The 13,906-nt window shown below is 34.9% G+C and overlaps 1 protein-coding gene across 14 annotated transcripts in view; it reads right to left on the reverse strand.

Moving 5' to 3' along the window:
- LOC106876198 (nuclear receptor-binding protein) overlaps window positions 1-13,906 on the reverse strand; it is a 127,663-nt gene that overhangs the window by 64,149 nt on the left and 49,608 nt on the right. For 10 of the 14 annotated variants that reach the window (XM_014924643.2, XM_014924648.2, XM_014924645.2 and 7 more), the window contains 2 exons: window positions 12,886-12,926; window positions 9,928-10,022 (listed from right to left, as the gene is read on the reverse strand). In XM_014924643.2, the coding sequence (XP_014780129.1) occupies window positions 9,928-10,022; window positions 12,886-12,926 (136 nt within the window). Of the gene's footprint in view, window positions 1-334; window positions 371-9,927; window positions 10,023-12,885; window positions 12,927-13,906 lie in introns of all 14 variants that reach the window. The other 4 variants (XM_014924647.2, XM_052970472.1, XM_052970471.1 and 1 more) reach the window with 1 other exon arrangement.

Raw genomic sequence — 13,906 nt, forward strand, 5'->3', positions numbered from 1 at the left:
ATTCGATTGCATGAACCCTAGTATTTGACTGACTCTGAAAGGATGACAGGCCAAGTTGAGTTTGTTGGAATTTGAGCTTAGAATGTGAAGAATCAGAAGAACTACCGTAAGGCATTTTACTTTGTGCTTTAACGATTCTGATGGGAGGAGGATGAATGAATGAATGGAGAAAAAAGATAAAATGAAAATATGGCAAAAGTGGAAGATTCAGTTGTTAAGTTAGAAAAAGAAGTAATTAGCAGATGTGATGGAGTCATAATACAGTGAATGAGAAGATAGATGGAGATAAAGAGGGGATGGAGGCAAGAGAAAAGATTGAGCAATATTGTAATACCAGTTTCAGAGCTCAGTGGATATAAAATTCCAGTATCTGTGAAAAAGGAGAAGTAAAGGATTAAGATTATAGGGTGGGGAAAAAGGAGGCAAGGAAGGAGAGGGGGGGGGGCAGTTAAAAAAAAAAAATTTTTTTTTTTTTAGAGCAAGTATGTAAATGACACCCCATATATGCATGCTCAGATAGACATACACACACTCAAAGGATTTATGAAACAATGTACTTTACAGCTAGATGTAATTATATCCTGTTTACGATATAGGAAGATATTCTCCAAACACACATATATACACAAATCGCTTATTTATACTGATTTCTGTTTCTCAGGTTTCAAGTTTTATGCCGCTGTAATTTTTAGGAGACTGTTGGATTTCAAACTAGTTTTCTGTACATCAGAGCATGTTCATTTTTCTGAGTGTAGCTATAACTTTTATTGAACCTATTCTAAATGTTATTTTGTGAAAGCCACGTATAGCTGAATGAACCCACTCAGTGTTAGTAAAAGGGGTAGGTGGGTGGAATCTAAAGGCCACAGTGTTAGGAAATCTGAGTCACAAGAAAATAAATTCAATTTAAACAATGTACTCAACACTGTATACCAAGTACGCTTTTCTTCTTTTGTTTGCAAACTTCAACATTTAAATGTGTGTGTGTGTAATATATATATATTTCTTTCCTATTTCCTTTCTATATGTATATATGTGTGTGTGAGTGTATTATTAGGATTAAGGTGGATTAAAGTAACCAATCAAATTGGTCTAAGATCTTACTTGCTGTGATATAGCATTCTACAATCTTAGTAACATGAACATAATTGTTTTTAATGCCTTCACACCCTTCATACTAGTACTTCATACTATGCAAGATTAAGTGCTCTTTGAATACACAGCATGTGTTCAGCTTAATGAAAAACCTATGTGGGAGAACTGGAGAAGCTTCTGATAATATGGTTTATGAAGTTTTAGAAAAAAGACTAATAACTGGGAAAAGAATCCATGATCATGTTTCTTGTTGTCTGTAAATGTTCATTTGTATTATTATTTTACTTAATAGTTCTGTTGATGTACAAGCCACATCTTTCTATGTTGATGTACCGGTGGTTGAGGTGTTTGGTTCATGGCATCACGAGTTCAATTCCTTGACTTAGTGGCATGTTGGATCCTTGTGCAAGTTATTTTATTTCATGATACTTCAGTCTTCTCAGTTGAAAATGAGCACCAACCAGGTTGCTAGCGGAGCCTTCTCTCCCACCAGCTGTCACATTCTCAATAATCCTTTGTGATAAGAAAGGGAACATGAAGAATATGTCTGTGTGTCTGCTTGCGACTACATAGGTTCATTTTAGAATCCACTTTTCCATGCAAGCGTGGGTTGGTATTTGTTGAGGCAGATTTGCTATGGCTGGATGTTCTTCCTGTCACCAACCCTCACCTGTTTCCAAGTTGGGTAATATTTTCCCTATGGCCAAACATGTTTCACAGGTGATTGGAAATGAAGGAAATTGCTTGTGTAACAGTGACAGTTGTTTAACAACTATCACAATGTCAAGGCAGGGGACAGTAACACACACATTAACAATAGGCTTTTAGTTTCAGTTTACCAAACCCACTCAGAAGGCTTTGATCAGCTCCGGCTATAGTGGAAGACACTTGCCCAAGATGACATGCAATGGGACTAAGCCTGAAACCATGCATGGCATCACCTAAAACAATTAGTAAAAAGCATGGTACATGCTGCCAAGACGTACTCTCTTGTGAATGACAACTATGGTTTTTTTGAAGTACAATAATACTCATTACTTACAGTTCTAATATTTTGACAAGTAATTTGTGACCTTATGCCACTGTTAGAGATGAATTATTTTCTTATGTAATCAACATTAATTCATTCTTGTATAAGTTTCTTCAATTCTCTATGTATATAAACACAACCAGACTAGCTGGCTTCTTTCAGTTTTGACTACCAAGTCCACTAACAAGGCTTTAACTTGGCCTGGGGCTATAGCAGAAGATATTTGTCTAAGGTACCATAATGTAGGACTAAATTTGGAACCATGTGGTTGGGAAGTAAACTTCTTACCCTTACCACACAGCCATGTTGGAGTCTGTAAGAGCTCTTGATGTAATTCTCAGGCAGAATCATGATAGTAGGATGTAATGAGGCAGTAGCTCTGAATTTCAGGTATAATCCATCCAAGAGGCTCCTATACTGCTTTTACTCACAAGATATGTGTTGAACTAAGGCTATACAAAATTACATTTGCCCATGATGCCAGAGTGAGATTGAACCTAGGATTGTACAGTTTCAAAGTGAACTTTTTAACCATTTAGTCTTACTGCACATACACACTTTCATGTGTGCATGTTTGCCATAATGCACTTATATATATGTGTGTGTGTGTGTGTGTGTGTGTGTGTGTGTGTGGGTGTGAATTAAGAAAGTTGCAGCCATAATCTTCATGAATTTTACAAAACTAAGCTACATCTATAGTTTCTCTGTTATCACTGATTCATAAGGTCAAAGATAACAGATGTATCCATTACTCAAAGAAAACGCCAACTATATAGAGTATTGGTGATGCACTGCTTCACTCAACACCTTCACAGAGATAGGTTACTACTATCAGTTGGCTAGAAATGCAACTAATGTTGTTTTGTGCAACCACTTGTTACAATACAACACAATAACAAGTTACTAATAGCTATTCAATTACTTACACTTTAGATAAGATTAATTACTGCTAGCTGTTGTTTTCAGACCCTACTTCTCTCTTTCTCTCACACATGCATAAAACAGAGCAATATTGTATCAAGCAGAGAGAAAGATTCAGTATCAGACCACTGGTAGGAATCAAAAGTAAAGTACAATTAATGAGAGAGAAAGAGAGAGAGGGGGGAGGGGCAAGACAAACAGTACTTCAGATCATAGCCAACAGGTAACTAAGCTTTGGGAAAATTAACAATCAATACAAAACCACCACCACCACCACACACAGTAATAAAATAAAAATTATGTTCTGACTGTCACAATGTCCTAGATCTGGAAATGATATGAGTAAATTATGAAGTGCAGCTATTTAAACATTACAAAAGATTCTATTGCATTTTTAATATAGAATTTATGGCAGTCAGAGTAGACTCTTGGCCTCCACTGAGCATGATCTTTTTACTCAGTTACAGCATGATGTCATGCCTTTCAGTAAGGTACGATCACACCTTGAAAAAGTAAGCTTCATTTCTCTCAGATGCACCTGATGCAACACCCTTCTTAGTTCATTACTACTGTGCCTCACCTTGCTAAACAGAAATTAATTCTGTAAAATTCCGTCCCTGTCTATTTTTTCTTTTTCTTTTTTATGTGCCTGGCAATATGCTTAAGAAGTTTACTTCCCAACAAAGTGGTGTTGGGTTTAGCCTTGCTGTGTGAAAACCTTAGGTGAGCATCTTAGCACCAGGCCAGCTATGCCTTGTGAGTAGACAGAAATTGAAAGAATGTCACACGCACATGTGTGCATAAGCTCTATGAAAGTTACAACATACAGGTAAAGTTGTTGTTGTCAGTTCCCGAGACAACAAATCGTCCATTCACTTTGGGCCTTTGAATAAGAGATCCCTTGTTTGAAAAACAGGTAAGGGTTAGTAACTGGAAGGGTATCCAGCTCTAAAACAATGCTTTGCTTAACATAGTCATCTAACCCAAGTAAGCATGGAAAAATGAATGAATCAAACTACATAACTCCAAGCTGAACTTCAACTGCACTCATCTGACAAGACTACAAATGTTATAACGGCCACTCCATTTCTGATTTCCTAACCCAACCCTAAATCTATAAACACAACTGAGATATATTTCAGTGATACAAAACAAACCTTAGTTACTATTATATTACTGAGTCTTGATATTAAATCATACTTTACGACATAGCTGATAACTTCTCAATTTCTCTGACAAAGTTTCACCTTAAAAAAGGAAAACAAACGAAGAGGATCAATGATTTGCCCATTGAAACTTGTAAGTACAACAACACTATTGTTCACCTATTGTGATATACTCTTTTACTTGTTTCAGTCATTTGATTGTGGCCATGCTGGAGCACCGCCTTTAGTCGAGCAAATCGACCCCAAGACTTGTAAGCCTAGTAATTATTCTATTGGTCTCTTTTGCCGAACCGCTAAGTTACAGGGACGTAAACACACCAGCATCGGTTGTCAAGCGATGTTGGGGGGGACAAACACAGAAACACAAACATATACACACACATACGACGGGCTTCTTTCAGTTTCCATCTACCAAATCCACTCACAAGGCTTTGGTCGGCCCGAGGTTATAGTAGAAGACACTTGCCCAAGGTGCCACGCAGTAGGACTGAACCTGGAGCCATGTGGTTGGTAAGCAAGCTACTTACCACACAGCCACTCCTATGCACTCATACAATAAATAAAATAACAATGTTAATATCATCCATGAGTTATCATTAGACTTAATTAAGTAGAGCTTAAAAAGTGAAGGTCACAACCTCCTTTTTAATTCTTATCATTTCTTCGAGGTAAAAAGCTTCTTTGTAAACTAATCAATCCTAATTCTTTTCCTGTTTAATGGATTTGTAATATAGTGTTGTTATCAATTTTGATTACAACCAGAGATATTTTGCCTATCATCTGAACTTAAGATAGCAAGTTTTTAAACTAGGTACAGTGCAGCCAGCTTTTGTACTGTCTTGATTATTTGAGAGAGAGAGAGAGAGAGATTTTGAAGACAAAACATACTGTTGAAATATTGCTCAATCCAATAATCAGAGTCAATCCCAATCCCTACTTGTTACAAATCATATCACACTCTTCTTCTTCTTAATAATAATAATAATAATAATAATAATAATAGTAGTAATGGGTGGGAGGGGTTTGATCAGTCACCAGGACTGTATTGAAGCAGAGGAAAACAGCTTAGAGTGGTATATAAAAAATGCCATGGAGCCATTGTTGAAACATACAAAGAAGGCTGGCATCATCAAAACTGAAAAGTGTGTAATGAAAAAAAAATTTAAACAAGAAATGAACATCAAAAAAAAAAAAAGCATGGAAAGAAAAAAATGTACGGTCAGTTTGCAAGAGATGTGAATGCAAAGACAGATAGAGAGGACCAGTGGCTTTGGATGAAGAGGAGTAACCTGAAGATAGAGACAGAAGCACTCATATGCACAACTCAAGAACAAGTGTTAAAGACCAATTATATGAAGCGCAGAATAGACAACACTACCAACAGCGACAAATGCAGAATGTGTGGTGAGAGGGGTGAAATGGTATGGCACATCATTAGTGAATGCTCGTATTTGGCACAATGCAAATACAAAACATGCCATGACGATGTGGCAAGAATGATCCATTGGGAGCTCTGTGGAAATCATGGCCTACAAAGAGCAAAGACGTGGTATGAGAAAACCCCAGAAGGAGAATTGCAATATCCTGTGGGATACAATGATCCAGTGCAATCATCTGACCAGACTTTGGAAACCAGATATTGTTGTGGTGAATAAAAAAGAAAGAACATGTATGATAATCAACATAGCATGCCCCGGTGACAACAGGATCAAACTGAAAGAAGAAAAAATAAACAACTATGAAAATTTGAAGTGGGAAATACGAAGTTTGTGGCCAATGAGGAGAGGAGACGTGGTTCCAATAGTAATTGGTGCACTTGGAAGTATCAGCACTCAACTACCAACATGGCTAAAAAAAATTGGTGCAAGTGTGAAGGTAGAACACCTACAAAAATCAGCATTGCTTGGAACTGCAAGAATTCTTCTCAGGGTTCTTGAAGCATGACCAGTAAACAAGGGTCACCTTAGTCTTCTGGCTGTGGACAGCTGACACTTTCCATGATACCCAAAGCTGTGAGTTTTAATCACATAACAATAATAATAATGGTTTCTGATATAGGAATAAGGCCAAAAATTGAGGAGAGGGGTATTAGCCAATATCCAGTGCTTCACTGGTACTTTAGTCTATCAACCCCAGTGGGATGAAAGGTGAAGTTGGCCTCATCAGGATTTGAAACCAGAACGCAAAGAGCCAGAACAAATACAGTAAAGCATTGCTCAAATAATACTGTCAGTTAATGATAATGATTTCTAAAATAAGCACAAGGCCAAAATAGTTGAAGGAGGATGTGCTTCATTAAACTGACCTTCCTACTTGGCTGTTTGCTTATTTTATTGACACCCACCTTCAAAAGAATGTAAGAAGGATGTAAAAGAACCTCAGCAAACACTGCAAGGTATGTTTCTTTTTTTATACAGTCTACTGATTTAATTGGTTTTAACAATAACAACAATATCAATTGTAAGAGAAATAATAATGAAAATATCTTCAACTGCAACATATTTCATACAAGTTTTGAAATATTTCTGACATATATAACAAAAAAAAAACAACAACCTTTTAGAATAGTTGTTTGCTTAACGAGCCTTGTAGCTGAAAAGATTAGTAGAAGAAAGTACTTTTGGTTAACTATTTAGCCTAGGATAGTGTTTTAAAGCTTCAGGAAAACTAACACTGGTAATTGGTCAGCAATCTAGTTAGTCAATTATTTATTGGTTTATTCTTATTTGGTAGAACGGAGAGAAAAACCTTCATTCATTAAAACAAGCCCGAAACAGAAAGAATATGCTATCAATGACTTCCTAAATTAATGAGTGCCAGAAAGGAAATAAATCTACAGTTTAGCAATGTACTAAAAAGTGATTATGTGTATAATTAAATACTTTGTGTTCCTAACTCATTCACTCACTTTGTATACCCCCGCTCCTTACATAAACACAGACAGTGACACACAGACACACATACTATACTGTCTATAATCATTTTTCAAAAATTCTTGTCCTTAGCCCTTCTCAGTGCCACCATTGCCAAATTTGTCATTGTTTGAAGGGTCATTAGTTAAATTAGCTTCATTACAATTACGTTTTCTTGTAGAGAACATCTCAGACAGCCAAATGAATTGCATGCATTTCACTGATGCTTGCTGTTCCTTACCAAATTCAACTGTGACACATGCTGCATCAGTTATGACTGCAACTCTATTTGTTTCCAAATTGAGATTGAATTCAGAGTTTGTTTCAAAAGATTCAGTTAATTTTTCAGCAGATGAACTTAAATAAATTCTGATCATTCCTAAATTCCAGAATTTACTTGACATATGTACATTCACATTCAAACATCTGTGATTAAGCAGCAATGTTTATTTCACCTAAAGAAATACTTAATTTTTCAAAACTCTTCTTTCTATCAGCTAGTTGTTTTTTCTCCAAATCATATTGCCTTTGAATTATTTGTATTAAATGAGAACCTTCTTCAGTAAACCCAAAGTATTAATTACAATAGCTTTACCACTTGTAACTATTGCATTCATTGGAGATTCATCAGTAGCAACTAATCTGGATACTATTTCATCTAGAACAATGGTTCTTAACCATTTTTTGCCAATGTTTGATGTTTTAAAAAAAAATTCCCTATTATATTTTTATAATTAAATATTAGGAATTGTATAAAAACTGTTAAAATATTTTGTGTACTGTAGAAGTATAACCAACACATGGCAGATAAATTTTAACAACAAAATCTTATATGGACCCCACTAAGGGTCATATGAACCCTTGCTGAGAACCACTGATCTAGAGTTTTAGTTTGTTTTTCCATAAAAGAAGGTTATTTTCCACTGGTAGAATGTTTTCAAAGGAACGTCATCTGTTTGAATTATACTAGTTTCTCAGAAATTGTCTTCATGAATAAGCTTTAAATAGTGTAAAAAAACTCTTTCTTTAACTAGCCAAACATTTTAAGATGGTCTAGCAATTTATAAGTTTTTAAGTAATACAGCTGTTTTGCATCTTTTGTCAAACATCACAGGGTCCTATAAGAGAAGCCCTACTTGTAAGCATAGGCTCATCCTGTAGATATTTTCTTCATCCAACAATATCCAATTATTTCACAAACATTGCTACAGCAGATATTTGTCACTTTTCTATACATTGACTTATGGTACAAGTAACTACATGTTGAAATCTAAGCTATGTTAACTGTTGTTTTGGTTATGTGCAGATAAATAATGACAGATGAACTCCAAACTATTTTTAATGACAAAACAATTACCAACTATAAACATATATCCACACCCTTTACAGAACAGTTTATTGCGTATGTTGCATGGAGGTATGGGTATAACTGTGTGCTTACATCTATATATTTCTTGAGTGTGCATAAAATTGATTGTGTATGGATTAGTACATATGAATGTATTGCTGTAGCTGTTTCGGGAATTGCTTTAAATATTTTGATGATAAATCATCAGGTCAGTACATAGAAACGTATATAAAAACAGAATAAAGATAGTAGTTCAAATGACTACTCAGACAGTCTAAGCTATCATCAGATAAAATGACACAGTAGATAGATACATGTGTATTACTTCAACATGTACAGTTTTAAATCAATAAATAATATTGCATCAGTTCATATTGATATATTGCTACCACATAATTATTTTCATTTGAAACAAGTATGAATGAGAAATCTCTAATTCTTTTTCATATTGTCTAAGTCATTTTGGATAATAATTTAACTATTATTAAAACTGAATTTAGTGACAATCATCATCCATCAACCAAAGAACACATTGTTGAATCCGTCATACAACAAAAGAATGCCAAGAATCTCCCTTTCATTAGCACATTTAAGAATCATGAACGAAGTGTTTGACATCTAAGTGCTGACCTTTTAAAGCCAGCCACTGAAATAAACAGAGAAATTCTTTCCTTTGTGTATGTAGCAAAAATCAACTCATCAGTAAATAAATATCTAACTATAAGATTTATCCACTGCTATCAGGAATAGATTATGAGTTCTTAAAAATAAATGAACAGACACTTAAAAAAAAGGAGTTGAACTTCTGTAGGCTTTACAAGGGATGCCATTTGGTAAGGTCTTAAGAATTAAAGCCTTATCGCTTGGCTTAGATCATTTCAGATTCTCAATTTACTAAGTGATGTGCAGGTAAGTTAAAGGTTAACTTACTCTGTGCTGGAGTGTAATGCTACAACTGATAGTAAAAACACCTAAATGAATTTGAACTGACAAATTTACAGTTAATAAATACACCAGTTATAGCATTTTCAGATTAGCCTGTAACTTGACAAATGTTTTTAAAACATTATGTCCATGCCCTTAACTAATATATCCCAACATTGTCAGTTTTTTTTTTCCATGAAAATTGAGAGATGAAGAAGAAAAAAAAAAAAACAGTGGTCATATAAAAATCCCCAAACAGGATTTTTATATCAATGATTAGAAATAAAAAGTTTGGTTTAGGAGATGAAGTAGAAAGTGAAATCAACATGGCTTATGAAACATTAAAAGAAAAAACTGTGATTTTGAGCACGATAAAACAAGAGAGTGAAAAACTAAATAATGTTTGAAAAAACAAACAAACAAAATAACACAAAGACTAATGAATATATGTGAAACACATACACACACACATACACATGTTAGACATAGTAATGAGGAGATCGAGGTATTGATGCTGTTTGTTATGTTTACCTGAACCAATCTTGACCAGTCCATTGTGTTGGATGAAAATAGTATCACAGGTGAGGTTACCATGGATAATCGGTGGGTCACAGGAATGTAGATAACTAGAAAATAGAATTAAAATAAAGGTTAAAGCCAAACAAAATAAAATTAATCAATAAAACAATAACTGAACTTTAAGAAAAAGAGGGCATCCAAGAGAAGGAAACCTTATCAAAACGGACATTGACCTAGACAGTCCTCTGACCTGTCACATCTCTCAAACCGTCACCCATGCAGTCATGGAATACAAATGCTAAATGATGATGAAGATGAATTACAAGAAACATTTGCATAGATGCAGCGTGGCTGTGTGGTAAGAAGCTTGCTTCCCAACCACGTGGTTCTGTGTTCAGTTCCACTGCATGGCACTTTGGGCAAGCATCATCTACTATAGCTTCAGCCTTTGCTACCAGTGCTTCACAACCGCAACTTTGTAGTTCAGCAAAACAGACCGACAATAAGTAGTGGGCTTACAAAGAGTAAGTCTTGGGGTTGATTTCTTTGACTAAAAGGTAGTGTTCCAGTATGACCGCAGTCATAACTGAAACAAGTAAAAAAATAAATAAAAGTGCAAGAATGAAATTTGCTTGGGGGTGCAAGCCCAGGTCCAAAACTTTTGAAATTTTAAAAATTTCAATATCAAAACAAACATAGGTATAATAATAATAATAATAATAATAATAATAATAATAATAATAGTCATTAATCAAATCAAATAAATCCAATAATCTTTTCTACTCTAGACTTAAGGCCCAAAATTTTTGGGGAGGGAGCCAAAAATAATTAAGTACCAGTACGCAACTGGTACTTAATTTGCCGACCCCGAGAAGACGAAATGCAAATTCGACCTCAGTGGACCTTGAATTCAAAATGTAATGGCAGATAAAATACTGTTAAGCATTTCACCTGGCATGCCAACGTTTCTGCCAGCTCGCTGCCTTCAAATAAATCCAATAATGGAAAAATGTTTTAGATTAGTCCAAAAATGTTTCTATGCTCATTTGTTTTGGCAATGAAATTTTTCAGGAGAATGTTCAAAGCATCTTCACTCCACTCCAAATTTTAGTGGGGCAGCAAGCACTCTCCCTACACCCTCTGTTCCCAAGCCTGTGAACATTTGTACCCCACATGTAACACCCACATATTAATAAAATACAAAAAATAGAATAAAGGTATTGGATGACCATCACACTGTGACATTGTTTTGAGCTCCTGAGTAAAGGACATAGCACTTGTTTTAGTTTGCTTGATTGACAAAAGGAGAAATAAAATTTTTGGAAAAAAAAAGAAGTTTCAGCTTAAGTTTTGAATTAGTAGTTTACAGTAAGGACACCCAAATGTAAAAAGAATAGCTCCAACAAAGAATACATCATTGACGTGCAAACTCAAAGAAGAAAAAAAAAAGGATGTAAAATAAAATAAAAAAAATTTAAATACACTAAATAAATGTAATTTGTTTACTCTAAAATAATCATCATCATTGTAATTGTTTAACATCCACTTTCCATACTGGCATGGGCTGGACGGTTTGATTGAGAACTAGCAAGCTGGGAGGCTGCACCAGGCGCCAATCTGATTTGGCAAGGCTTCTACAGCTGGATGTCCTTCCTAACACCAACCACTCCAAGAGTGTAGTGGGTGCTTTTATGTGCAACTGGCATAAGAGCCATTCAAGCAGCACTGGCATCGGCCATACATGACTGGCGCTTATTACGTGCCAGTCAGGCAGCACTGGCATCGGCCATGCTTGAATGGTGCTTTTTATGTGCCACCAGCATGGGTGCCAGTCAGGTGGCGCTGGCATAAATATATCTGTTCACTCAGACAACATGCATGCCATCATCATTATAATGTATAACAAACAAGTGGCACCAAAGAGGGGTGTGTACTTGAGGTAGTTATCCAACCCACTTGAAATAGCAGCCAAATCCACCTCACCAAATGAGACTGCCAACTAGAAAAAGTAGTGGTAGTTGTGCATATTGTCCAGGGAAAAGATGGGATAATCACAGCTGGTTCCCTTATAATTTGTAGGTCTGCTCAATGAGACTTGACTTGGGAGTCCAACAACAATAAAAAGTTAAAATCCCATTTATGATATGAAGAAAAGCTTTAACATCATTCAAGGTTATGCAAAATCATGAACCATATTTCCTCACTACCATTTTTGTTACTTTCTACAAGTGTGAATGAATGATATCAGTTTTCAGTTAGTTTTATTGTAAGATTCCTTCGCTCAAGACTCAATGTATCTCAGCAGCAATGTAATTTAAGTACCTTGGTCTTAATTTCTAAATAGAGGTAGGTGGCACCTTTTACTAAATCACTATTATTTTCAATTTATTTTATTGCAGCATCATTTTAATTCCAGTTCTTTTTGCTCTTGCCAAGTTAGAGGTCTTAACATAAGATTTTTTACTACTACTACTACATCACAAGGTCAAGTCCTTGTTTGGTATGATGGATGGCTTGTATATCTCAATGATGCCAGGAGCTATGCTGACAGAGTGCATGTCTTTGGTCAAAGGACAGAGGCCAAACTAATATGGGGCCACCTCTTCCCAGAGGTAAAAATGGGTTTGCATAGGCACAACACCCCTATCTAGAAAAATAGCAAGGTTACAGAAGCATTGATGGCAATCCAAAACCAACAAGACCCAGGAGAAGAAGCTGAAAAGACAGCCCAGAACAGTCAAGTTGTTGATGGCTTATGCTCCATTAACTACTTCTTCTTCATCTTCATCTTCTCACACCTATCTTACTTCACTCAAAAAATAATCAAGTGTGCCACTACCACTGTCCATCTTCTCTATGTCAAGTTACTTTTACTGTGTCACTTTCACATTACTCTGTATTAAACATGCTAGTTGTTCCAATAAGAAATTTTCCCAAGACACCTGAGCAAATCAAGGTAATTATTCTCACCTTAGTGCTGATAAGATCTGAGTACACCATCGTTTCCATGCCTATGAAAATAAGAAGGACAAAAAAAGAAAAAGAAGAAACTTTTAGCAAGGAAGAAACAGTTTAAACAGATGCACACATCGATGACCAGATCTAAAATTTACATCATTGCTCCACAGAAACATGTAATCACATGTAATGATAAAAAACAGGTCAGAAACAAAATGCAAAAATAAAAATTGTTGTTAATATAATCCATCATCTCAGAGAAACAGTAGCAGATGTGGAAAAATGTAGTAACTGTTGAAATATCAAAATGTTTACTTCTTAAAATTCTTTTAAAAACTGGATGAAATCTAGCAAAAAATTTATAAAAATAATCTAGCATAAAGACAAGTTTAATATAAACAAACTGACAAGCAAATGCACAAAATAAATAAATAAATAAATATGACAAACAAGAACAACAAATAAAATATGGTGCTGGTATGCGTTTAGTAAATTTAGAAAGGTTACACATGGTTAAGTAAACATGCTGCACAATTAACAACTAGAACATCAGTAACAACATCAATAGATATGTTAACAAGTATGTTAGTTAAGTTAAAGGTCTTTTTTATTATTATCATTATTACTATTATTTTTAGTTTTCAGGCAAACTATTAGTTGAATGAATGATCATGTGTCTTGAATGAGAAGTTTGTATTTTAAGACATCCAAAGACAGATTAGTTATTTTAGTAAGAGCTGTTGAAAATTCTAACTCAACAATTAAATAGCCAATATGAGGTGACTGTTTATTCAATATAATTTTCATGTTCAATATCTCCAACAAATTAACCAGTAACCTAGTGTTATCCTATTTGTTTATGTGTCAATCTTAGTGGGGTTCTGTAGTTAATCCCCCATAAATTTAACACAATAGTCATTATTCATTATATTTAATGCTTAGCTGGAATAGCCTCATTCTAGAAACAAATTTACATTAATAACAATTGCTTACTTTTTATTTTAAGAAACAAATTTGTTCTATGCTTTTTATC

The sequence above is a fragment of the Octopus bimaculoides genome, chromosome 9, assembly GCF_001194135.2.
Source record: "Octopus bimaculoides isolate UCB-OBI-ISO-001 chromosome 9, ASM119413v2, whole genome shotgun sequence".
Taxonomy (NCBI): Eukaryota; Metazoa; Mollusca; class Cephalopoda; order Octopoda; family Octopodidae; genus Octopus; species Octopus bimaculoides.